Below are 27,718 nucleotides of genomic sequence, written 5' to 3' on the forward strand. Positions count from 1 at the left end.
ATTTCCTCAGGATACCTGGTAAGACTGATTCAGCCCCATCTTCGTAGGGCTTTCATGCTAGCACGGTTCGACGTCCTTCTCTCAGCTGTTCTATCGGGAAGGTTCAACAAAATTCCCTATAAAGATAGATTGTGCCCCTGTGGGATGGGGGAAATCGAATCCATTGGACATGTGCTATTGTACTGTAAATTCCACTGTGACATCCGTGTTGTTTATATTGAACCTGTGTTGGACCCCCTTTTGGGCCAATCTGACGAGCATAAAATTAGTTCTTTATTGTCTTCGCATAATATAGAAATTCTAGAACCTGTAGCAAATTTCTTTTATGAGGTATCTAGGAGGAGAGGCTCATATTAAGGCAATTCGGAATGTGATACCCCTCCAGCTTATCTTGAGGCTCTATGCTGCATGTGTATTTGATATTTTATGCCAATAAAGGTATTGTATTTGTATTTGTATTTGCATAACAGGCCACATCCAACAACAGAAACTCAATAGCATATTAAACCACACCCCTGACAGTACAGCTCATTAGCATATTAGGCCACACACTCACACCCACACTCCCAGGCTGCAGGGAGCCTGGGCAAGCCTCCCCCCCATTGAAGGGAAGGGTGTTTAAACTGGCCCTTTAACAGGTGTTGTGAGAAATATGTGTCCCAACACACCCCCTCTGGTTACACCCCCTCTGGTTTGTGTGTCTCCTGAGTGTCGCCTCCTTACCAAAGGCAGAGATGTAAGCTTGGAAATCACTAAGGCGCTGGCAGAGACATTCAAAGGTCTCTTCTTAGAATAAAACTTATCTTTATTATAGAAAGATATTCAGAGATTTGCCTGACTAAACATTGATAGAATACACAGAAAAATAAACATGCAGCAAAGTTTCCCCCATCCCATGCATGCGCGAACAAGAGGCCTCTCTGACTGACTCCTACCAAGAGTCAGCAAGGGTCTGTTGTAACTGACCAGTATTTATACCAAAGATCAAAGGGGTCCCTCAATAACTGGATTACAGTTGTAAATTAACAATTTAGAAGTTGAAATTGTCTTGCAGGAAATTTTGCATCCTTTCCTTGGTCTTACACAACAAAAGTGTACACATTTTACAGGATCAATACAGTGTCATTGTTTTCTTCCAGGTGTTCCCCAATCAAGGGAAATAAACTGTCCTTTGATGTTTGCTGAGATGGGGTGTGTGAACTCCTGTACCTCAGGAAGTTAACTTGCATTTTGGATTGAAGTCTGTCAACTTCCCAAATGGCCACACATTTTATTGCCTAGGAAATTGGGGTCTGTCACTTCCCAAGCTGGCTTTCCTGCCCAGCTGCTTATTGTAAGTCTCACACCTGGGGCTGGGAATGGAATGTTGTAAACTGTTGAGTACACTGAGAGGAATGCTCCGCTTAGAGCAAAGAGCTTGCAAAGAATCATGGGGTTTGATTCAAACAGGCCAAGGCCGTCTGCTAGCAAGGGCAAAGACAGATATATATGGATTTCATAAACTATTTGGTTCATTTTAAACCCAAACCACCGATATTTCTGAAATTTCTTACCACAACAGGCCTTCCATCTGTAGCCACTCACACAGAGGTTTTGGCTGTAGCGGGCGTGGCCAACTCTGAAGCCAGCCAGAACTCCATTCCTGTGTGTTCCTGCCCAAAAATAGCCCTGCTCAGAGGTATACCGCTGAGGATGCCAGTCACAGCTGCTGGCGAAACATCAGGTCCTACAATGCCAAGACCACAGCCATACAGCCTGGAAAATCTACAACAACTAATGAACTCCGGCCGTGAAAGCCTTCGACAACACCATTTTGCACCATTTTGCATTTCTTTTGTTTCCTCTGCACCATTTTGTTTCTTCATCTTTGGAAACAGATGCCAAAAGAGCTGATCAAAGGATACTTCTGGTAACCAAGATGTTAATATTAAGGGCCTGAAAGGACCATAGCCTTACCAGAACTGAAAAGTACGCAAACGGAGAGTGATTTCAGCAAAGCGTACTTTATTCTATCCGGAACAAGACAACTTTGGCCAGCTCGCAAGGCTGGCTTATATCCCCCGAGAAACCGCCACCCAAAACACACCCCCTACTTCCCTATAGGTTATTTACAATGGCTGAGAGTCCCATAGGCTCTTGGCCGGGAACCTAGCCCCCTGATTGGAGCGGGCTAGGATCCACATAGTCCATTGTCTCTTGGAGCGAAGCTCTACGTTTGTCTCTGGACTTGTCTGGACTGGATACATTACACCCCTCCCCCCTTGGTCTGCAATGCACCCACAGACAAAGTCCTTCAGGTGGGCTCGTAACTTCCTGGTGTGGGTAGAGTGGTCAGGTTCAGGGACTGCTCCGGCTTCTACCCCAGGAGCCCTCGGAGGTGAGCTGGCCAGGAGAGGCACCAGGGGTGGTGGTGCCGGCATCACCGGCGCCTCCAGAAGAGGTGTCTTGGGTTCAACCAAGGGTAGAGGCCGGGGGTCGGCCACCGGGAGTTGGGCCTGGGGTGAGGTATCCGGAACCTTGGCCCTGTCCGAGTCCTCGGGGTCCAATGGCATTGTTCGGCAGCATAGCTGGTCGATGTGCCGGTGTAGAACTTGGCCGTCTTCACAAGAGACCTCATACGATCTGGGGCCCTTAACTCGTATGACTCGAGCCAGGATCCAGGTGGGCCCCCAGGCGTAGTTCCATGCGTACACGGGATCTTCCGGAAAGAAACCCGTGGCTGCCTCATGGGTCTCTGTGCCCGGTGCCTCTGTCAATGCCCGGTCGGGGTGCAGACGATCCAACCGGGTTGCCAGACAGCGGCCCAGAAGTAGCTCTGCCGGACTGCGCCCTGTAGTGGTGTGGGGCGCTGTTCTCTAGCTGAAAAGGAAAGCCGCCAGTTTATAATCCCAGTCCGGGGAGTCCAAGCGGCGGAGAGCATACTTTGTGGTTTTGACCATGCGTTCGGCCTGGCCGTTGGTGGCAGGGTGGAATGGGGCAGCCGGACGTGGTGGATCCCGTAGTAGCTTGTGAATTCCTGGAACTCCGCTGATGTGAACACCGTCCCGTTGTCCGTGACCAGCGTGTCGGGGATTCCCTGGGTGCTGAAGATCCACCACATCGCCCGGATGGCCGCCTTCAAGGAGGTGGCGGGCACAGGAACTACCTCCAGCCACTTGCTGAAGGAATCCACCAGGATAAAGAAGAGTTGCCCTTGGAACGGTCCCACAAAATCCAAGTGCAACTGGGACCAGGGGCAGTCGGAAGATTCCCAGGCCCGTTCCGGGGCTTGGGGAGGTTCGGGCCGGGACGCTTGGCAGGGGTTGCACCACTTCACCACATCCTCTATGTCCCAGTCCAACCCCGGCCACCAGACGTAGCTCCGGGCCAAAGGTTTTATGCGTACCACCCAGGGTGCGTTTCGTGAAGGGTGGTGAGGACCGCTCCCGTAGGGGTTTTGGGATGACCACCCTACTACCCCACATGACACAGCCCCGGTGGACAGACAGCTCGTCCTTCCGGGAAGCAAAGGATGTTATGTCAGGGTCTCCTTTGGCCACAGGCCACCCCCTCACCACCCAGTCCAAGACCCGGCAAAGTACCTTATCCTTGGAGGTGCCGCGAGCCACCTCCGCGACGTGGACCGGCCAATCCGGAAGGGTCTCCAGGAGAGTGATCTGGTGGGCGGGAGCTGGATCCAGGTCACAGACTGGCAGCGGCAGGCAGCTCAGGGTGTTCACGTGGCCCATTGCCTTGCCAGGGCGATGGATGAGAGCGTAGGAGTACTCCACCAGGAAAATAGACCAGTGGCGCACCAAGGGCGAAATCATCTGGGGGGTCTGGCGGTCGGAGGCCAGGAGGCCCTGCAGCAGCTTGTGGTCCGTGAGGACCATGAAGGGCCGCCTGTACAAATAGTGGTGAACCTTTTTCACCCTGCCACAATCGCCAACGCCTCGTTATCGATCTGCACCTAATTGTGCTCAGCCGCTGACAGAGTCCTGGAATAATATGCAACCGGGACCTCATGGCTGTCCGGCAGCCTGTGGCCCAGTACCGCTCCCACCACGTAGGGGAAAGCATCACAGGCCAGCACCACCGGGAGCGCCTCATTGAAATGCGCCAGGACCGCATTCGAGATGAGCAGGTCTTTGACCGCCTGAAACGCAGCTGCTTGTGGCGGACCCCAGACCCAAGGTGCCGACTTGTCTAGGACACGATGGAGCAGTTCTGCGACTGCAGCTTTGAGGGGCAAAAAGGAGTGGTAGAAGTTCAGGAGCCCCAAAAAGGCCTGCAGTTTGGACTTAGATGTTGGAGGCGGCGCTTGCGTGATGGCGGTCACCTTGTCCACGGTGGGATAAATGCCTGAAGTGTCAACCGCGAAGCCCAGGAACTCAACGCGCGGCACCCCCAAGAGACATTTCTCCCGCTTGACTTTGAGCCCCGCTGCGTCGAAATGTTGTAGAACGGTCCGCAGACGGTCTATGAAGGACGAGTCGTCTGGCGCAGCGATCAGCACGTCGTCTAGAAATGGCTGAACCCTGGGGATGCCTTTCAGGAGAGAATCCATAAAAGATTGAAAAATCCCTGGCGCCACCGAGACTCCGAACTGGAGGCGGTGAACCTTGAACGCCCCCCTGTGTGTTGTGATCATTTGGGCTCTGGCATGGCGGCATCAACCGGCAGTTGTTGATACGCCTGTGCCAAGTCCAACTTGCCAAAAACCCGGGCTCCTGCCAAAGCCGCTAACATGTGGCTCACCACCGGCACTGAATAAGCGTGTGCCTGCAGAGCCTTGTTTAGCATGCATTTATAGTCAGCACAAATACGCACGTCACTGTTGGGCTTCACCGGGGTGACTATGGGGGTCTCCCACCGTGCCGAAGTGACTGGTTCCAGGACCCCTTGTTTCACTAAGCGATCTAGCTCGGCCTCGATTTTTGGCTTCATTGCTAGGGGCGGCATCCAGGCCTTGATGCGAATGGGCTGTACCGCCGGGTCTAGATCCAGGGAGATGGGGGGGGCAGAGAAACATCCCAGTGTGCCATCAGAAACGTGGGGAAATTCCGTGCACACCACGCCAAAATCCCGTGACCTGACCTGATGGATTCCATTCAGAGAGAGTCCCAGGGCCTCGAACCACGAGAGTCCTAGCAGGCTGGAGAGAGGCCTATCCACCACCAGCAGGTTGGAACTGTACCCGGAACTTGCCCCAGCCCAGCACCGCCACGGGATTCTTCTTGAAGTCCCTTAACCGGAAACCCTGCGACTTCTGCAGGGGCGGGCCCCCCTTTGGGTATAGCATGCGGAGCGTATCCGAAGAGATAATGGAGTAGGTCGACCCTGTGTCGATCTCCATGCTGCAGGGGGATCCCTCTATAAGGACCGTGACATGCATCTTGTTGGGGCCATTGGGGGGCAAGTTACAGACCTGGTGTTGCGGGAAGTGGGCCGATATGGAGTGGAGGTCGCTGGGCAGCTTCGGCGTGGCCTGGTGCGCGGCCAACTTCTGGCGTTGTCCTTTGGAGCGGCAAACCCGGGAGATGTGCCCCGATTTGTTGCAGGTCCGGCAGACTACGTTTCGGAAGCGGCACGACCAGCACTCGTGGCCCTCACCACAGCTGGCGCACGTGGCAGAGGCGGTCAAAGAGGCCTTGCTTGCGTTGGTGGACAGCTGAGACGACCGACAACGGACTTGGTGCACTTGGTCCTTGTCCGAGGTGTCGGGGTTGGCTGTCGCTTGCGTGCGGTGGACCGCCTTGATGCAGCGGTCTTGGTGTGCCTTTTCGTATGCAGGGGCCTCCTGGATTGCCTTCTCTAGGTCCAGGTCGTCCTGGCTTACCAGCTTCCTCTGAAGCTTCGGCTCTCGGAGTCCCACGAGGAACTGGTTGAGGAGAGTTTCGGCTAGGTTGGAGAAGAAGCACTTGGTTGCACTCTGCCGCAGAGCCGCCAGGAAATCTGAGGCGGTCTCGTCGGGGCCCTGGACCTTCACAAAAAAGTCCAGGCGCTCCACAAACTTCGTTGGTTTAGGAGCCAGATGGTCGGTCAGCGCCTTGACCAAGGAGCTGTACAACTCGTCTTTGGTCATCTTGGGCGCTATTAAGTCCTTAAGCAGGAGATGGGTCTCCATCCCACAGTGGCGCAGCAGGTACGCCTTTTTTATATCTGGATCCACCACTTTGTGGATGGTGAAGTGGCTCTCGAGAGTTTCCAGCCAGGTCTCCCACTGCAAGGGTTGAGAGATGTCGAAGACTGGGAGACTCCCTGATGCGGCAGCCATCTCATGGGTTCCATGTGGAAGTGAGCGGTGTAGACGGCGGAGCAGTGCGGTGCTGCTCTCGGGGTCAGCAGGGCGATGCTCAGCGTTGCATAGAGGCGGAGCAGCGCGGTGCTGCTCTCGGGGTCAGCGGCGCGATGCTCGGAGCTCGGGAGCGGTGCAGGGAGCGGCGCTTCTCAAAGATGCGCGATGCTGGCGGCGGTGGCAAATTCAGCACGACGGCTCATGGTGATGTCCTGAACGTGGTCTCTGTTCCAAGGGAGATGGATCCCATCCTCGTCACCAGTGAAAAGTACACAAAGGGAGAGTGAATTCAGCAAAGCATACTTTATTCTATCCGGAACAAGACGACTTTGGCCGGCTCGCAGGCCGGCTTATATCCCCCGAGAGATCGCCACCCAAAACACACCCCTACTTCCCTATAAGTTATTTACAGTGGCCGAGAGTCCCATAGGCTCTCGGCCGGGAACCTAGCCCCCTGATTGGAGCGGGCTAGGATCCGCATAGTCCATTGTCTCTTGGAGCGAAGCTCGACGTTTGTCTCTGGACTTGTCTGGACTTGTCTGGACTAGATACATTACAAGAACTGAACTAGTGACCCAAAAATATTTCAGAGCTTGCACAAAGGGGGAACATACATTCACAGTCAAGGAGCACTGGAGAAATTTGGTCAACATATCCTGTAACTTCTGAGAAAATTATGACACTCCATTATTTGAATTGTTATCCAGTTATTCAGCTGCCTGTCCACTCATCCCCATTGCTTTTTCTTATTAATTTTTAAATTCTCTCTCTTCTATTGTCCAAGCTCATCTACTACCAATCTTCTATAAACCCCCAATTGGTATTAGGCTTGATTCAGACATGCACACATGCAGCAGGATGAGGCTGGCTGTGTGCCAATGTGATAGAATGTACTGTAAGTTGCTGATCACATTTCCCTAACACTGAAAACTTGCAAACAGAAAACCAGTGCAGCAACCAAAATGCCAGGTTTGAAGAACCCCTTCTCCCTGCTATGGTAATTTTATATTTGTGGGAAGTTTTTTACACAGGACTGAGCACTGAAGAATGGGATCTACCTGCAGTCTGGAGTGGCACAACATACCACATTTTGTCTGTATGCATGAACCAGGCCTTATGCCCTGGTGGATACAAGATTTACCTCCCAAGAGCAGTGCTTTTCAGGGGCCACCACATTATCATGGAAGTCTCTCCCCCGAGAAGTTGATTAATCTCCCTCATCTCATTGAACACATCACGTTGCCTTATACTGACTCAGATCACAAGTCCATCAAGATCAGTATTGTCTGTTCAGACTGGCAGTATTGTCTGTTTAGACTCCATGGTCATGGGTCTCTACCTAAGGTCTTTCGCATCACTTAGTACCAGATCCTTTCAAATGGATTGAACCTGGGGACCTTTTACATGCCAAACAGATGCTCTACTACTGAGCCACAGCTTCTGTCCTTCCCAGCCCTTCCTTCATTCTTTGAAAAAGCTGAAGAGGCTTCTGTACCACTGGGCATTTGTGGACTGGGTACAGCTCGCCTTAAGGACTGGAAGTTATCCTTTCTGTTGTTTGATCTTGGTGGTTTCCTGATACCACAGCTATCCTTTTTTGTTATTTTCTTCTCTCTTATAGTTTTAACTGCTTCACAAGCTTTATAAATACAAGGGCTTTCAAAATATTACAAATAAACCACAAAAAGATGCAGCGGTCAGAATACAATACAGCGTGCACACCCCAAAGCCGCCTCCTTCAGATACACGCCAGGAGTGAAACTGTCTTAACTTGGGGGCTGAAGAGAGGTGGCCAGAGATGTCTCTCAATTGGTGTAGTAGGGGCCATTGCAGAAAAGACTCTCTGCTTGCTCACTGCACATTCACATCTGATGGGGGTGGGCAAAGTGGGGCCTCCAATTATGATCTCAATGCACGGGCAGGCCCATAGGAGAAGAAGTGATCTTTTAAATATCCTTGTACTAAGTTATTCATGTGGTGTACATGGCCTAGGGTTGCCACTTCTGAGTAGGGAAATACCTGGAGATTTAGGGGGTAGAGCCTGTGGAGGGCATGGTTTGGGGAGGGGAGGGACCTCAACAGGGTATAATGCCATAGGATCTACCCTCTAATGCAGCCATTTTCTCCAGGGGAACTGATCTCTGTCATCTGGAGTTCAACTGTAATAGGAGGAGATCTCCAGGTTCCACCTGGAGGTTGGCAACCCTAAGTGGTCCTCATAGCAATACAGATACAGTGGCACGATAGGGGGCTAGAGGCTGGAAGGGGGAAATAAAAGCTGGCTTCACTTTTACCTCAGTGTGGTGCCCTGACTCTGTCAGCTCTTCGTGGCAGCGGACCGAAGACTTACCGGAGCCTCTTCAAAGACAGAAAGGAGAGACCAATAAGTATGCAAAGTACCTTCGGAGACTTAATCACTGAAACTACAATCTGCATATCACTGCTACACTAACAACTGAGCAGGTGCAGACTGACCATTTCATAATTTACAGGGAAATTTCCCAAGTTGAGAGCCAGTTTGGTGTAGTGGTTAAGTGTGTGGACTCTAGTCTGGGAGAACCGGGTTTGATTCCTCCACTTGCACCTGCTGGATGACCTTGGGCAAGCCGTAGTTCCGATAAGAGCTGTTTTTGAAAAAGAGGAGTTTCCGTCAGAGCTCTCTCAGCCCCACCTATCTCACAGGGTGTCTGTTGTGGGGAGGGGAAGGGAAAGGAGATTGTAAGCCGCTCTGAGACACCTTTGGGTAGTGAAGGGCGGGGTATAAATCCAATCAATTCTCTTCTTCTTCTTCTTCTTTCAGCTAGGGTAGCTTGCAACCAATCTCTAGACTACAGAGATCGGGTTCCCTGGAGAAAATGGCAGCTTTGTACTGTGGACTCCATAGCATCGCATCCCTGCTGAGCTCCCTCCCCTCCTCAACCCTCACTCTCCCCAGGCCTCCGCCCCCAAATCTCCAGGAATTTCCCAATTGAGAGTTGGCAACCCTACTGCTAGAAGTGGACTAGGAAGCAAAAATGGCCCTGGGGAAAACCCAGCTGAGAGGCCCCTATAGTGCTTAAAAGCCATAACAGCAGGGAACCTCAGCTCATCAAGGCCGTCCATTGCCTCATCTCGCACAGTGGCAACAGTGTGGGAAGAGACAACTGATGAGCAGACACTGATTACCATTGCTGGTTAAGGGTCTGAGCACAGTGGCCCCTGAGGCACTGGTAGAACTGCTGGGGTTTGGTTCTGCTTGCTCCAAGACACCAGTGGCCCATGAGGGCAGCAGCCCACCAGGAAATTTCCCTGTAAATTCAACGACCAATCTGCCCTGGCCCTAAAGGGCTTCTGGTCACCAGGGGAAGAGAAGCCCCAAGAGCTCTGCCAGAGACTCAGGGGCTACACAGCAGCTCAGACCCTTAACTGGCACCAGGAATTGACATCAGTTCATACATTGTCTCCTTCCGCACTTCTGCCAGTCTGTGGGTGGAAGCAGTTGCTAAGCCAATGGTCAGTGTTGCTGACACTGAGCAGAGTGGCTACGATGATACTTGTAGCTCTTATACGGGTTGCTCAGCTTGGCTTACTCCATAGAATCCCTTCAGGGTCATCTAGTCCAGAGCCATTTTCATTTCTCATCCTGACCTACCCCAGAAGCTCAGAGAACTCAGCCTGCAAGGAGATAAAGTTGAATCCAAACCTAGGGTTGCCAACTCTCTGTTAGGAAATTCCTGGAGATATGGGTGTGGAGTCTGGAGAGAGGAGGGACCTCAGCAGGGTATAATGCCATAAACCTCTGGCCTGGTCAGCCTGGTCCCTTACGTACAGCAGCTGAGCAGTGAACCACCTCATTCTTTCCAGGAGAAGCCCAGAGGAAACTGTTCAAAATAGAAAAAGAGGAGCAAGAGAAAAATTTATTTTTGTCTAATTTTGCTCTCACGGGAACCAGTATCTGATTATTATAGCCCTATTAAAAGCTGTCTGCTCCTTGGGAGGAAAGCGATGGCGAACCTAAACAGCATGATAAAAAGTAGAGACATCACCCTGCCAACAAAAGTCTGCATGGTCAAAGCAATGGTATTCCCAGTAGTCATGTATGGCTGCGAGAGTTGGACTATAAGGAAGGCCGAGCGCCGAAGAATAGATTCTTTTGAACTATGGTGCTGGAGAAAACTCTTGAGAGTCCCTTGGACTGCAAGAAGATCAAATCAGTCAATCCTAAAAGAAATCAACCCTGACCAATGTTCCCTCTAAGCTATGGAGTCCTGTGAGCAAAAATTCTACTTTGTGAGCTACTGGCCTTAAAGTTGTGAGCAAGCGATTTGGCTACTTCATAAATTAGTTTGCTCAGGAGCTGTCCTTCCTGAGTGAAGACAAAAATGTGTGAGCCGAAAGCTAAAAAACTGTGAGCTAGCTCACACTAGCCCATCTTAGAGGGAACACTGAGTCCCTGACTGTTCCCTGGAAGGCCAGATACTAAAGCTGAAGCTCAAATACTTTGGCCACCAAATGAGAAGGGAGCACTCACTGGAGAAGACCCTGATGCTGGGAAAGATGGAAGGTCAAAGAAGACGGGGACGGCAAAGGATGAGATGGTTAGACAGTGTCATAGATGCAACGAACATGAAATTGAGCACACTTCAGAGGACGGTGGAAGACCGGAAGGCCTGGCAGGAGCTGATCCATGGGGTCGCAAAGAGTTGGACTCGACTGTGCGACTGAACAACAACAACAAAAATATGCATATATGGGTACAATTCATTCAGTAGAAGCTGGTGAAAGGGCTTCAGCATGGCCAGCTCTCTGAGACACTGCAAAATGAGTTTAATCTCACCCTAGAGGCAACCAAATCCCTCCAGAGGCCTCATATAAAACAACAGGCAGTCCTCAGGGACACCTTTACACAGGAGACCATAACTGAAGCTGTTGATTGTGCAAAAAATAAACAAAAACCCACTGATGCAAAAGGCTGACAGAGCTGTGGCAATTCACCCCTAAGAAAATAGAACATCTTATGAACTCATTGTAGAGAAAATGGCCAAAAAGGCCAAAAAACTGCTACTGCGTTTTTGGAAGCAGCACTTTTCTCATCCCCAAGAAGATTCTCCCAGGGACACAGAAATAACTTATGTAGGAGTAGTTGGTGGAGATGATAAAAATGAATCACCAACCACCATCATTGTAGAAAATTTGTCAGACTGAATTTGAATAGGTGCAGGGAGATACGTTACTGTGATCCCAGCTTCACTCTACAGAAGGCTGAGGGCACCAAAATATCTAGAACTCTGCAAGATATTAAAAGGACAATCCATTTTGGTCCACCAGTAGTTTCTGAATGCTTTTCAAAAGCAGCCCCGCTCAAAGCACATGGCAGTAATCTATTCTGAAAGTTATTGGGGAATTGGGTGATGGGGCAAGATCTTCCTTCCCTTGAGGAAGGTTCAGTTGGCACTCCAAATGATGACTCTGGTCCCAAATGCCATCCAAGCACCCAGGAACAGAACCAGATCCAATAGCCTACTAAATTGCAAACCTGATTGTTAGGAAACAGGAAGCCTCATCCAGGGCAACTGAGCTGTTGATCATCTATTTTGTATGAAGTGATTTTCAGGTTGTTAGTTCTCTTCCCATTCATTTCAGACAACAAACACCTGTTTGGAACATTAGTTACCTCACCTGCATTAAATGAAAAAGAGATATAGCACCGAGTATAATGTGTATCCTGATAACATCTCATCCCAGACTACCAGGTGGTTTCTGAAGTGGTTTCCAATGGATAGTAAACAGTATAGAAGGCACTCTGAAACCTTGTGGTACCTAGGTGTAGAACTTTGGAGATATATGCTGTTGTGTGGAGCAATGAAATACTTAATTTGCATATTGGGAGGAGTGAGTGACTGGAAAAAACCAACAACCTGGTTGGGGGTGGAGCAAAGAGAGGCCTAGTCATTTGGTACCGGCCTTCCCTTGATGGACATCACTTCTTCTGGAGGAGGTTAGCTCCAACAAGAGAACAGTATTTCTGGGACACTGACTACTGGACCTTTGGTTTGGGAAGAGAAAAGAGTCTGGGGGTGGGGAGTACAATACCCTGTGGGCAGAACTGTATTTTCCTTGTTGTAATAAATAGATGCCTTGCTTAAGCCAAGGTGTGTGAGTGCGAGGGGGGGGGGGCTTTAAGAAAAGAGGTCCTGAGCCTTGAACTTGCCCTTATTTCCAGCACCTGGGTTACATTTGTGGAGGTTCGTCCGGGATACCTATATTATTTTTACAGTGTAAATAATGAGTGAGGAGACTTTGGGCCACATTTTTCACACACCTTGGATTATATGCTAACTATATTGTACCCTGAAATATGGCTATTCAAATGCTGGAAGGGTGGTTCAAGGGTCTGGCTATTGATCCTCAGAAAACTGTTTTGGTTACTCACACTGCTGAAGGATGTGATATTGAGACAGTAGAAAAAGAGATATGCTCCACTGAAGCTTTGGGTCAGTGCAAAGTGTGAGGGCTGTTCTTTAGGCATGCTGCATTAACTGAGTTACACATACCTGCAGGATAGTTACAGATACCTGGAAGTATTCCAGCTAAGTTTGGAGAATGGGTGCTTGTAAGGCACAGCACCCAAAATGTGAAGTTTGTCAAAAAAACTTTCAGTCTTTTTAGAAAAAGAGGGCAAGACGATTCCTGAGATGCACAGTATTTTACAAGCCCCAGCTTCCACAGCAGCCACTTCGGATGACAATATTTCTTGCACAGAAATGCTAAAAGCTATGGGAGAATTTTTTGGAAAAGCCTTACAGGTTCATCCTGAAGCTGAGGCTCTTTTCTGGCAGTCTAACACCAGGGACTGGTGAAGAAGAGTACAATGCATGGATCCAGCATGTCAAAATAATGATGCAGGACTGGCAAGTGCCTGAGGCTGAAGAAAGGAGCTGTCTTACTGAGAGTCTGAGGGACTCTCCATATCATATCATCCATATCCAGTAACCCTCAGGTTAGCATATAGGAATGTATAGATGCTCCTGCAGAGTGCAGGGGGTTGGACTAGATGACCTGCAAGGTCCCTTCCAACTCTAACAGTCTATGATTCTATGATTCTATGCTTTGGAACACACATTTGGTAATATGGAAAGTGCTGAAGATCTTCTTTGTAGGTTCCGATTGACCATGCAGAGGGAAGGAGACAAACTGTCTTCCTATTTGCAGAGGCTGGAGAAAATCCTGCAAAAAGCTTTTCAGAAAGGTGGACTGACCCCCGGCCAGATGAACCAAGTGAGAGTTGCCCAAGTGCTAAACGGGACTCTATACAATGAACTACTTCTAGTGAGGATCCATCTGAGAGAGCTCATGGAAAAAGCTGTGGGGGACATGAACCTGCTGCAAGTATTGATTTATTTAGATGATCTCATAGTGTTTGGGAAAACACTCGAAGAACATGAGGAAAGGCTTTTAAAGGTATTGAACCGATTGGAAACCTATGGACTTAAGTTGCCACTTGAGAAATGTTATTTCTGTAGGAAATCTGTTAAGTATGTAGGACATATAGTGTCACAGGAGGGGGTTAGTACAGATTCAGAAAAAAATAAGTGCACTCACTCACTGGCCACATCCTTGGCATTATACGGATCTGAAAACCTTTTTAGGGTTTACTGGTTATTATAGACAGTTTGTCTGTAGCTATTCTGCTATCATGAAACCCCTAAATGATTTAACTAGAGGTTACCAGTTGATTAAGATGACCCCTCGAACTGGCAAGAAAAAGAGATTCATGAAAGGAAACACAGAGGAAGTTTATCATGACCCTTTGGAACCTTTTGGGGAACGATGGGATGAAAATTGTGAGAGTGCATTTAAAGAGATTATCAAATATCTGACAGAAGCCCCAGTCTTAGCATATGCAGCCCCCAGTCAGGGCTGGCTCACCCGCTAGGTGAACTAGGCATTCGCCTAGAGGGCCAGGCCCTGGATGGGGTGTGTTCTGACACCGGACGGCCTGCCAGCCAGCAAGTGCTGGGAAGGACTTGGGAGCTGCTGCCAGTCTACACAGACATGGCTGCCCTGGCCTGACTCCCTGCCGGCCTCCTCGGGAACCCCCCCCGGGCTGGTCTCCTCGGGTGTAGGGGGAAGAGCTTCCCCTGGCAAGCCAGTGCAGCAGACCCCCGGCGAGACGACAACCCCTGGCGAGCCACCCAGCCGCCCTCCCCCGCCAAAGTGCCACCCCTCCGCCTTGCTCTCTGCCTCCTGGCCCGCCTTGACCCCGGACGCCAGGTGCCACAGGGAAGGGAGTGGCATGCATGGCTTCCTGGGCCTGCCGACCGGCTGTCAGGGGGAAGAAGGAAGATCCAGTTGCGCGGAGTTCCCCAAGCCACCCTGCCGATGCGCCACCCCACTGCCCACCTCCCTCTCCGCCTCCTGGCCCACCTCGACCCCAGATGCCTGGCGCCATGGGGAAGGGAAGGGACCGGCACGCTTGGCTACCCGGGCCTACTGACCGGCCATCAGGGGAGGAGGGGGATCCAGTCGTGCGGAGTTCCGCTGGAAGGCGGAGCGGAGGGGAAGCCCGGCACCGCTCAGGGAGCATGCCTGCCCCGCCCCCCAGCCTCTCCGGACCCAGGTAAGGACAGTCCCAGCGGCTCCCCACGAGCCGCCTGGATGGGCACTTGGGCTGCCCCCCTGGCAACAGAGACACTGCATCCCCAGGCCAAGAGCTTGCCACCAGCTGCCGCAAATTGGGGACTTCCTTCTCTCCAGGCTCCACCTGGACGTTGGGAACCCTGTAATTGAGTGCACGAAGGGGGGGGGGGTGCCAGAAGGTAGCCCTGCCTAGGGCACAAAAAAACCTCGGGCCAGCCCTGCCCCCAGTAAACCATTCATTCTGCATATAGATGCTAGCACAAATTGATTGGGTACTGTACTATATCAAGAGACTGATGGAAAAAAATAGCTGGTTGCTTTTGCAAGCAGGGGGCTCACCAACAGTGAGACCAGATATCATATACACAAATTAAAGTTTCTAGCTCTAAAATGGGCTATCACTGAGAAATTCTGAGACTATTTATATGATGCTAAATTTCAGGTCTGGACCGACAATAACCCACTTACCTATGTGCTCACAACCAATGTTCCTTCTAAGCTGTGGAGTCTTGTGAGCACAAATTCTATTTTGTGAGCTACTGGCATTAACGTTGTGAGCACGTGATTTGGCTACTGAATAAATTAGTTTGCTCTGGAGCCTTCCTTCCTGAGCTAAGACAAAAATCTGTGAGCTGGAGGCTAAAAAAAACTGTGAGCTAGCTCACACTAACTCAGCTTAGAGGGAACACTGCTCACAACTGCCAAGTTAGATGCTGCTGGTCACAGATGGGTGGCTGCCCTGTCCAACTATGATTTCAGCACACATTATTGAGTTGGAAAGGCTAACAGGGATGCAGATGCCTTATCCCGACAGCGATTTGGTTACTGCATACATTAGTTTGCTCTGGAGCCCTCCTTCCTGAGCTAAGGCAAAAATCTGTGAGCTGGAAGCTTAAAAAACTGTGAGCTAGCTCACACTAACTCAGCTTAGAGGGAATACTGATCCCAATCCTTGCTAGACCCCACATATCTTAACATTAAGTTTAAAAACTGGGAGCTGGAACACAAAACTGCCAGCCTACGTCTGACTCAGCCTCAGTGTCATAACCTGGATGCCCCACATTCATATGCAGCTTCCTGTGCCTTCTACTATGATGCATACGGGAAAGAGAGAAATAAATAAGAAACCTATCCATACTTTCAGACCAGCTAAGACCAATATTTAATTATATAGCCATATCCCTTAAAAAGTCTCATAATAATTTTTAAAAATGCAAGCCATCAAAATGTATTTAAAAGCTTCCCATCCCACACATTCTTAGCAAATGTGCTCCTGAGGTAGCTTTCAGACAAAACATTCAAGCAATAATCAAATGATAATAAAAGCCAACAGTTAGGCAGCTCTGTCAGTAAAATAAAAGTGGCAGGAACCTTTCCCAAAACCCTACAGCATCAGAACAAAAACAGAGAAACCTGCACAAAACATTTTATTGTCTTGGCTGCCACTGATTAAGGACACAATAATCAATCACACCAGAGCAAAGGGACCGCAGAAAACATGCCCTCAACAGAGAGCTGAGCTAAAATGATCAAACCAGTAAAACACTTGCAAAGAGACATTCTCCTAAGAGGAGTTACAGCGTTCTAAATCCATTCAAGTCATTCGACTTAGAAGGGTGTAACACTTCTTAGGCCTGCACTGTAAACCTCCCAGTGGTTTCATTGAGATGTTAATCATAAATGAGCACACTGGTCACCTCTGACTTGTTACTTTTTGTGCTTGCCGGTTCCTGTGAAAAAAGGCCAGAGTGCACAGAGATCCAAATGGCAAAAAAGCCACTTCTGCACTCATTTAATTTAAGCCACCACAGGGTTTGCATGTGTGGATGGTCCATCTCCCACCCACTCCCAAACCCTCCTTGGATAATACTTTTAAGGTGCCAGTTTGGTGTAGTGGTTAAGTGTGCAGACTCTAATCTGGGAGAACCAGGTTTGATTCCCCACTCCTCCACTTGCAGCTGCTGGATGACCTTGGGCAAGCCATAGTTCTGTCAGAGGTGTTCTTGGAAAAGAGCTGTTTCTGTCAGAGCTCTCTCACCCCCACCTACCTCACAGGGTGTCTGTTGTGGGGAGGGGAAGGGAAAGGAGTTTGTAAGCCACTCTGAGACTCCGAGCAAAGGACGGGGTATAAATCCAATCTCTTCTCTTCTCTCTCTCATCTCTCATCACGTCTCAGGGCTGTTTTGGCTGCAGGCAGCTAACCCACAGGGTACGTCACTCTAGCATTCTTCCTGAGAGTTTTGTTTTCTACTGCGAATGTCAGCTGGGCCAGAACATTCACGCATGCTAGACCATCTGAAGGGACAGAATTCAGGAATAGCTTCCTTACCCTCTTGGTTTACTTATTATTTGAACTAGCCCTGAGAGAGATACAAAAAACCTGGAAGCTGAAACAAGTGTAGATCTGTCACCAGTGTTCCCTCTAAGCTGAGTTAGAGTGAGCTAGCTCACAGTTTTTTAGCCTTCGGCTCACAGATTTTTGTCTTAGCTCAGGAAGGAGGGCCCCGGAGCAAACTGACTTATACAGTAGCCAAATCACTCGCTCACAACTTTCATGCCAGTAGCTCACAAGGTAGAATTTTTGCTCACACCACTCCACAGCTTAGAGGGAGCCTTGTCTGTCACCACTCTGCATTTTCACAGTTAGAAGCCGTCATCAGAACCAGTGAGAGCTTATGACAGGGGTGTCAAACATAAGGCCCGGAGGCCGGAACCAGCCTGTCCAGGGCTCTTATGTGGCCCATGAACAACTAATGCAAGGGAGGGAGTGCTGGGGGGGGGAGTGGGGGGGAGTTACTCCATTGGGGCTTCAGCACAGCAGAACAACCTCGTCTGCGGCAGTCAAGCACTGTGGGAGCATCTGCCCATGCTGGCTGCACTGCTGCCTCTCCACCTATGCTCCCTCTAAGCTGTAGAGTCTTGTGAGCAAAAATTCTACTTTGTGAGCTACTGGCATTAAAGTTGTGAGCGAGCAATTTGGCTACTGCCTAAATTAGTTTGCTCTGGAGCCATCCTTCCTGAGCTAAGACAAAAGTGTGTGAGCTGCAGGCTAAAAAATTGTGAGCTAGCTCACACTAACTCAGCTTAGAGGGAACACTGCTCTCCACCTATGTGGGTTTCTGTCTGCACCCCCTTCCCAGCCCACGGGGCCTTGCAGTGAAGATACACCAACTCAGAGCTTACCAGCTGCTGTCCTTTATACAGTTTCTATCTTTGGTACCTGGCATCACATTTTATGGCACACATGGCCCGGCCCGACAAAGTGACATTTATGTCAGATCCAGCCCTCATAACAAATGAGTTTGACACCTCTAGCTTACCCCCCAGTCTTCAACGTCTTATCTTTTTATGAGTAAACAGGGCCATAGCCAGGATTGTTTTTATTTGGGGGGGCATTTAAATAAGTCAAGGGGCACCCTCGCATACACCCCGTGAAGTCCAGCCGTTTGTTGCCAGCCAGAGGCCCCAGGGAAGCTCATGGGCAGGGCTGGAACAGGGGAGCAGACGTACCCTGTGGCGTGCCTCACTCGCAGCCAGCCAGAAGTACACTGCCAGCAGACAGGCCAGTGGGGATGGCAGCTTTGAGAATGACAGGAGTACTCTGTCCATGAATGTTAGCTGCATAATGTGTCTTTTGTAGGACCGGCAAAAAGCATCAATACAAGAAGGCTGTCCCCCTTTTGGGAAGACTTCATGTAAGGAGAAGTGGCCTTATAATTCTAGAAATTCCCGTTGGGGCTTGACTTTTAAAACACTGATGCAAAATTGTTTGGTAGTTAGGAATCTGTATGTATTGAATGTTATTGCTTATTGAATGTAATGAATATTTATACCTGACTAGGATGAAATAATGATACACTATGCACTTTACTAAATGATGACCATAAATAGAACACATTAGTTTGCTAAAAGGTTTTTGCTGTGTATATTTATTTGTTACCTGGAGATGTCCAAAATTACAGCTGATCTCCAGACGATGGAGATCAGTTCCCCCCCCCCACAAGGCTCCATCACCAAATCTCCAAGACCCAGATTCCGCAGCCCTACATGGAATAGAACAGAGAGCCAGTTAGGAACACGGACTCTAATCTGGAAGAACCGGGTTTTATTCCCCATCCCTCCACATGCAGCTGCTGGTGTGACCTTGGGTCAGTTACAAGTTGTTTCACGAGCTGTTCTCTCACGAGCAGCTCTCTCAGCCCCACCTACCTCACAGGGTGTCTGTTGTGGGGAGGGGAAGGGAAAGGAGATTATAAGGTGCTCTGAGACTCCAATCTCTTATTCTTTTCTTCTTCATTTGGCAAAATATGGCACATGGCTCTCTCATTCAGTCCACAGGAGCTTTCCTTTGAGCTGATTAATAATGAATATGGGACACCAGCCCCACTGCACACAGAGCTCCCTCGTACTACAGGCAAACCAGAAGTAACACAGAATGGCAGTGCAAGATCAAAGAAGTGGTAGGGAGGTGGCCCATGAGACTGACCCTGGACCAACTTTCCAGACTCTGGACCCCACTCCCACCCTTCCCCAGGGGGGACCACAATCCACAACATGCTCTTGCCAGTCATTAGGCTGTAGTTGTCTCCTCCCCCCCCCTTTCTCCCATCACTCAGAATGAAGAGTGTGTGGAAAAGCAGAGAGGTGGTAGGAGGCACAATAGGAGCCTGAGAGAGTAGCAGAGACCAGGAATGCGGTCTATTTCCTAATATTCACAGATACTTCCTCTTGAAAGCGAGTGTGGAGGAAAAAAATAAGGATTCCCAAAAGTCTCCCCTAGCAGTGGTAAAAAGGTAGCTTTTTCCAGCAAGAAAACAGCAAGGCAGGAAACAGTTAAAGAGCTCATCTCTTCTCATGGCCTTCTCCTCCCTGAAAAAGCATCTTCAGCAGCCGCATTTGTAAAAGAAAACAGATGAAAACATAAAGTGTTCTTTTAACAGAGAGAGAAAGAAAGAAACTGTAGAGTGTTTCTCTGTGTGTGTGTGTGTGTGTGTGTGTGTACGTATACAGAATGAAATGGGATCCAGCCTGTCTCTACCATTAGGCCAATTGAGGCAGTCACCTTAGGAGGCAGGTTTGGGTGGGGGCAAGCAAAATAATTAAGTGGAAGGTATTTCATAAAAATTTCAGAAGCCCTTCAGCCCATATTTGTTTGGTGCACTATTTTTAGAGAGGGTGAAGGGAGAGGATAGGGAGGGTTAACTACTGCAGCTCAAGGGGATCTGAGGGGGCATGCAAGGTGGTGGTAACATTGCCTCAGGGGACAAGACGTCTGGAGCCAGCACTGCATGCTTTGCTTGTTCAGGAGAATAAAGACCCAAAAAGGAAAAGGGATGATTCCTGTGAAAGAGAGACCAAGGATGAAAGGAAAGAAAAGGAAAATGGAATGGGGTGTTATTTCTGAGAGAAAGGAAAGGGGGGACAGGGTGCTCGGGGACATAAAAGAGCAGGAAGAACAGGGTGTGATTCTCATGGTCTATGTGGTATCCTGTGTGAATGGGGGAATGTGTGTGTGGGGGGGAGTAGCATTAATAGTCCCCATTTCTTGAGGACCAGAGACAACAGACCCGGACATGGATCTCCATATGCTATGGGGCTGTGCAGCAAATGGCACATTATTCTCTTTCTAAGTCTACAAAAAAAAAATAGTGCAGAATCACTTGTATGACATACAGGAATTGGCATATAATCTTCTGATCTGTGGCTTAATCCATAGGTTTTTTCTATGCCTGATGTTATCAGATGGTTAGTGAAATGTATTTTGTCTTTAACTAGACAGCGCTAAGGTTTAGGGTGGGGTGGGGCTTGGCCAATGTATGCTGTGTGTTCAATGACTTCTCAGAAGTTAAGTTTCTTCATAAAGGTGACAAAATATTACTTTTTGTGCAAAGATACTGCAGTGGTCTTTAAGCTGTTGCATTAGGCCTTTGGGAAGAAATCAGTCATTTGACACCGTCTCAAGATGCACCAGTTGTTGTTTGGTGTGCCTCCCTTTGCAAACCATGAACATATTACATTACATTACATTTGCAATTTATATACCGCCCTATCCATGAGGCTCAGAGCAGTTTACAGATAATTTTTATCTAAGCTAGGAGTACAATGGTAAGGGGAGGGTATTTTCCTAACTAGGCACCTAACAGCAGGATCCTTCTTGGATTCGGCGATGGATTCGATGGTAGTTCTTTCCCTCAAGGGCGCAGATGTCCAGTGTTGAAGTATGGATTCTCTGCAGTAGCGGCTTTTTTCCAGCAGATGGCCCCCACAGAACATGAACAAGGCAGCTCGACTCTTTGTCCAATAGGCTCCAGTCTTCGTTGCACGTCATGCTCTCCAGGCACTGGTCTCCGTACTCGGGCTCGCCACCATCTTTGCCTTATCGTCATCGATTCAACGCCATTGCCGCTGCTTTTAACATCGATCACATAGATCACACATCCAGGAAAGGAAAAGGGATTGGACCAGGAAATAAGCTAGATAGGGATTCTTGGTGAGCTGATGCTAAAACTCTCCGGGGAAATAGTCGCTGCAGGAGGTAAGAGGTAGGCAGAAGTCTGACAGGAGCCCTTCATTAGTGTGAAGTCGAACCTGATGGCTATATGGCTTCGAACCAAAGGGGTTTGCAGAGGCAGAGCTGAGCAGGTCATGGGGGAATATGTGCTCCGTGCACAGAGAGCTTGCTGGGAAGGGCATACCAATCAGGACAACTGGACCAGCAGCTTGTGCGTGCCCCAACCTGGTCAGTCCTACCACCGCACATCCCCAAACTGAAGGAATTGTACTGCTAAATGCAAAGAGAGGCTCCTCCACAAGACAGCAGAGACACGTCAAATCAGAGATACCTTATCTTGCATCAGGCCATACAAGTCCTGGGTTCGGAGCTATAGAGCAGGTGTCATGGGTGTGCAGGCCTCGGATGGCCCCGGAGCGCGCCAGTACAGTGCTCCGGGAGTGATGCAAGCAGGAGGCGGGCACATAACGAAGCCCTGCCCTCTGCTTCCATTCGCCCTCTCCTTCCCACCCTCATTTTGTGGCAGGACAAGGAAGAAGCAGCACGGTGAGTACGCTTCCTCCCCGCCCCGCCCCTGGCTGCCTCCAGCTCCACGTGGCCCAGGCAAGATGTCCTCAATCTTCTCTGAGCCATGCGGAGCCGCACGCCATGGGAAAACCAAGCGGCCAGAACGAGCCCCACCCCACCCCGTTGCTGCTTCGTTCAGCCCGTGCGGAGCTCTGCATGGCCAGAATGAGGCCCCCCTGTTGCTGCTTCGTTCTGCCCGCACGGAGCTCCGCGCGGCCAGAACGAGCTCCCCATCCCTGGTTGCTGCTTCATTCTGCCCGCGCGGAGTTCCACGCGGCCAGAACGAGGCCCCCACCCCCCATCGCTGCTTCATTCTGCCCGCGCGGAGCTCCGTGCGGCCAGAACGAGGCCCCCCTGTCGCTGCTTCATTCTGCCCGCGTGGAGCTCCGCACGGCCAGAACGAGGCCCCCCGCCCCCCTCAGCTTTCTTTCACACCCCCACACCTTCAACTGTTTGGGTTCTGAGGGTGTCACTGAAGCGACTACAGAGCGAGCTGCCATTTCCCCCAGCACCCAGGCCACGAGCTCCCGAGTATTTTATGCTGCGTGTGTGAGAGAGAAAAAGAACAAAGCGGCTCAATGGCAACTCTTGATCGACTTTAGCCCGGCAACGCACCGCAGAGAGGCTCCTAAAGGGGGGCGGGAGAATGAGAACGTGAAAGCAGCACCAGCCTCAGGCAGCTCTTCTACACCAGCTGCAGATGCACGACTAGAGCAGGGGGAGACTGAAGGGGGTTTCTGAGAGGCAAATTCCCTCAATTCTCTTCCCACTGCTCGCTAGTGCAGCTACCTACCTAACCTGTCTCCACATCTCTCCCTCCCCTCCTCTGCCTGCCTGCCGCCTCCTCCTCCTCTGTTTCCCTCACTCATTCCTTCCCCCTCCTTTCCCACTCACTCTTCCTCCTCTCCTTCCCCCCTCACTCTCCTCTGTCTCACTTTCTCCCCCCTTTCCCCCCTACCACTCTCTTTCTCCTCTTATTTTCTCCCCCCCCCACTTTCCCCTTCCCCCCTTTTTATTTTTTACTTCAGCTTCGGCTGGCACTGCACTGCAGCTGCTTCCTCCGTCCTGTCTGCTTTTTCTCCCCCCCCCTTTCACCGGTGCCAGATAAATATTTTTTTCAAAGAAGAAGAAGAACGAGGCCCGCCCCACCCAACCCACGGTCGCTGCTTTGTTCTGCCCGCGCGGAGTTCCAAGCGGCCAGAACGAAGCCCCCGGTACGAGTGATGCTCTGCGTACTTGGTGCTTGGGGGGCAAGAGTGGGAGGGCTTCTGGATTTCAGGCCCCGCTGGTGGACCTCAGGAGGACCCCTGGTATTTTTGGCCGATGTGTGACACAGTGTGTTGGACTGGATGGGCCACTGGCATGATCCAGCATGGCTTCTCTTATGTTCTTATATCTGGCGCACTGATGCTCTGCATTCTTGGTGCTTGGGGGGGCAAAAGTGGGAGGGCTTCTGAGGTGGACCTTCTGGTGGCCCCTGTGTTTTGTCCAGTGTTCCCTCTAAGTGCAAGGTAGCTAACAGTTTTTTAGCCTCCGGCTTATACATTTTTGTCTTAGTTCTGGAAAGATGTCTCCAGAGCAAACTAATTTATGCAGTAGCACAACAAGGAAAGGAATGAAGGAAGCTACTTCATTTGTATGAATATAATTAGTATATTATAAACATCTGTTCTGTTCTCCCCAGTAGGGGCCCCAGTAGCTTATTCTTGTTATATTTATTATTACTTTACTTAATTCATTTATACCCTATTTTTCTCCTCAATGGGGGTCCAAAGTAGCTTACATCATTCTCCTTCCCCCATTTTATTCTCACAGAAATCCTGTGAGATAGGTAAGGCTGAGAGAGTGTAACAGGCCCAAGGTCACCCTGGACCATAACCAACAGACCGAAAGGGCCAAGGACAAGAAACAAAAAACAGTCATCAAGAGGTTTATTTTAGTGATAAATGAAACAACAGTTGGCACCCTGGAGGATTCCTCTTTGCTGCTGAGTGACGTCACCCTACCATCCTGCTCTTCTGGGTTGAAGACCACAACTCTAGATCATTGGGTTTTGTTTAGGCAAAAATTAGCGGATGTGATTTCGTTTGTTGTTCTGGATCCAGACTTGTCAACATTATTTATTTAAAAATGGGTAACCTGCTTTTCTTTTCTTTTCTGAAAGTGACCTTGTTGTTGCTGACAAAAATAACACTAAATGGCAGTCAACTATACCAGGGAGGAAGGCTGCCAGTCAAACAGAAAAGGAACACTAAATCACCTCAGCCATCAATGCCAAGGAGAATAAAAATATATTGACCTGGTATCCTCCCTCTTTACCAGAAATGGGGGGGTTGCTTGTTTTCCCCCATGTGTGCCATCAGATAGGCTCGCCAGCTCTGAGTTGGGAATACCTTGGAGATTTTTGGGGTGGAGCCTGAGTGGTGGGTGTTGCCTTCTGACACACTTCCGGTGATGTCAGGGGGTGTGGCCTTATGACACACTTCTGGTGATGTCAGGGGGTGTGGCATATGCTAATGAGTTATGCTAATGAGCTCCGGCAGCTCTTTTTCTACAAAAAGACCCCTGTCCAGGGTGTGTAATCCCAGCCGATATACAGCTGGGGTACCCATACACTCAGCCTCGCCTAGGTTGACTGTGAATTACTGCACAGTGATTCAAATTCCATCTTTGCTGTGGTCTTAGGAATGTTATTGTTCTTTTGTGTGTGTGTATTTGTATGCTTGCCTGGAAGTCATGATTGATTTCTGGTGACCCCTACTGGGGGCTTGGATCTTTTTCAGACAGCTGGCTTGATTAGCATGCCTCTGTGTCCCGCCTCTGGTATTCCTTGGGGGTTGCCCTTCCAAGTAACTTGCCAGAGTTGGCCCTGCTTAGCTTCCGAGATCTGATGAGATTGGGCTTGCCCAGGCTATGTTACCAGGGCAGGCATGTTACCGTTCTTGTAGTCCACTAATGTGCTGGATGCAATACAGGGAAGCATCCACTCAGCTACTCATTTGTATGCCAAGGTTTATGTACCCATTCCCTCTCTTTAGTGCGTGTCTCACAAGCACATATTAAGAGAAGACTAACAAGTATTTAATCTACTCTTTTTTTCCGGACTGTTCTCGGGCTCAGCCACTTACGGAATACTCCTTGGGTTTTTCTCCTTGGATGCACTTGGAGCTATAAAATCGGGGGGGGGGGGGGGGGGATGATTTTAAGAGGTTTTTTTGCCAGATAGATGATGGTAAGGCTGGGGAGAGTAAGGCGCAGGAATCTCTGCACCGGTTGCCAAACGCTGAATCATGTAGGATCCAGTGACACCCTAGCAAGTAACAGCATTTTATTCAAGCATGAGCTTTTATAAGTGCGAACTCACTTCATCAGACTCATTGGAGTGTACAGCCATATTCACAGTAGAAAGAAAATAAAAGTGTTCACTTAATGGAGGCATCTGACAAAGTGAGCCCTGACACACAAAAGCTTATACGGGGATAAATTCTGTTAGTCTTCAGGGTGCCACTGGCCTCCTATTTTCTTTCATTGCTACAGACTCATGTGGCTGCCCCTCTGAGATTACCAATAGGAAATCAAATTCAGGTGGGTAGCCCTGTTGGTCTGAAGCAGCAGAACAAAGTTGGAGTCCAGTGGCACCTTTTAAGGCCAACAAAGTTTCATTCTGGGTATAAGCTTTTGTCTGCATGCACACTTCTGAAGAAGTGTGTGCATGCACACAAAAGCTTATACCCAGAATGAAACTTCATGGGTCTTAAAGATACCACTGGACTCAGGCTTCATATAGGAAATAGTAGTTGTCATCCCTCAGGTTCTCATCTGCCTATTTAGTATTTTTGCCTCCTGTTTGCTATTGGTTATTTGTTAAATTAAGGTCCCTGCCACACGGGGGGGGGGGGGGAGGGGGGGGCACACGCGTGCGGCTTTTGAAAGCTGCACCAAAATAGACACGCGGCGGCGGGGTCATAGAGATCCCGTGAGCCGCCACGCAGTTGCTTCCCGGCACGATCAGATGCCGGGGAGACCGGGGAGAAAGCGACGAGACAGAGACGGAGGCTGCCAAACTGCGCATGGGGGTCTTGGATGCGCCGGCAGAAGGACGTGCCGGCGATCCCACGGCCGTGCTTGATGTGGCCGTGCTGGTAAGTCCACCTCTGTAGGTGGTATATTTTAGATGTGGCTTTTCGGCCTGAAGGGCCTGATTGGGGACGGATGTGCAATGTTTCCCAGATGTTGCGGTGGGATCACGCCCGTTTGCTGCGCCCCTGATCCGTCCCTCTCCCAGCCCAAAACCTTTCGTGTGACCGGGGCCTAACTAGATCTTTTGACACTTGCAGGTGGGGTGTATGAGTGAAACCTGATCCACCAGGATCCCTGATTTGCCAATGCATGAACATTTTGCGATTTTCTAAGATGCTAGACAAGGCAGCTGCAAGAAGAGAATGCTTGCAGAAAACAGTGACATTGCAAAATATGTTTGGTGAATTTAAAAATACATCCGTGCAAGAAAGATGCTGAGCACCCTGAAAACATGTTTTGAACTACTGCAACATGCATGCAACAAAAGGGGGCGGGTTCCTCTCTAGGAAGTTCTTCTACATAAGTAGCAACAGAGGAATGACCCTTCTTTCCTTTTTGTAGGAATCTAAGAATGTCAACTTTGCAGAAAAGATGAAGGAATTCATGCGAAAATATGACAAGAACGCAGATGGCAGAATTGAACTTTCTGAGGTGAGCCATGTTAGTCTGTCTGTAGCAGCAGAAAAGAGCAAGCACCCAATAACACCTTAAAGACTAACAAAATTTGTGGCAGGGTATGAGCTTTTGTGAGTCACTAGCACTGCTCACTTCAAAGTCGTCAGTGACTCAAAAAAGCTCATACTCTGCCACAAATGTTGTTAGTCTATAAGCAAAGCATGTCATTCCTCACAAGAAAATGGGGAAACTATACAAAGCAGCCCTTGGCAAGGAAGCAGAGGTAGGACAGGAGGAGACAGTAACCTATAGGTTCAATAACTGGCTGTTGTACCTATGCTGTGGCAGGCTTCACTTGAATTTTACGAGAAGAATTTGAAGTCATTTGAGCGAAACACATAAAGGAAGGCATATTGCCATAACCTGGATTTCTGCTGTCTTCTTACCTGGCGTCTTATATTGTGACCAGGACTTACCTGGAGAGTCTACAGTGTGCTAATGAATATGCTAACCTTGAGCTGCTGAGAGGGAACACACTGCCACAACCTGTGACTGTTTTTCCCCCACCACCAAAATGGCAACACAAGGCAGGTGGGAAAGGTGTGTTTATGTGCATGTACTTATACTTCCTCTATGATGTCCTTTTGTCGGTCCTCTTTTCCCCCCTCATCAGCTGGCACAGATCTTGCCCACAGAGGAGAACTTCCTGCTGTGTTTCCGACAGGACGTGGGCTCCAGCGCTGAATTCATGGAGGTAAGAACCTGATTCCTGCTCTCTCCTTGGATAGGATCCCAGAAACCTAGGGTCAAAACAGATGTGGTCAAGATCTGACAGATCTCCATCCTCTTTATAAAGGTAAATTAGAGGCATCTGCAGCTCTGATTTGGATAGGGGACACTCAGGGAAGGGTGCTTAACCCTTCACCCTGCATGCTTTCACTAATCAGAGCGGGGAAGGGTGGGTTTACCTTGCTACTAGCACTTCAAAGGAAAAAGGACAGGACTTTTTAAAAACCTGTCTTTTTCTCCATGGTGGTGCTAATAACAGC

At 49.5% G+C, this 27,718-nt stretch overlaps 1 protein-coding gene across 1 annotated transcript in view; it reads left to right on the plus strand.

Annotated features, from left to right (window-relative positions):
• The first annotated feature begins 6,243 nt into the window (after positions 1 to 6,243).
• LOC107125681 (calretinin-like) overlaps positions 6,244 to 27,718 on the plus strand; it is a 39,721-nt gene continuing 18,246 nt past the window's right edge. The window contains exons 1-4 of the mRNA XM_015429132.1: positions 6,244 to 6,481; positions 21,934 to 21,953; positions 26,616 to 26,705; positions 27,343 to 27,423. Coding sequence (XP_015284618.1) covers positions 6,244 to 6,481; positions 21,934 to 21,953; positions 26,616 to 26,705; positions 27,343 to 27,423 — 429 coding nt within the window. The remainder of the gene's footprint in view (positions 6,482 to 21,933; positions 21,954 to 26,615; positions 26,706 to 27,342; positions 27,424 to 27,718) is intronic.

This window comes from Gekko japonicus, unplaced genomic scaffold (assembly GCF_001447785.1).
Source record: "Gekko japonicus isolate JY-2015 unplaced genomic scaffold, Gekko_japonicus_V1.1 scaffold2256, whole genome shotgun sequence".
Taxonomy (NCBI): Eukaryota; Metazoa; Chordata; class Lepidosauria; order Squamata; family Gekkonidae; genus Gekko; species Gekko japonicus.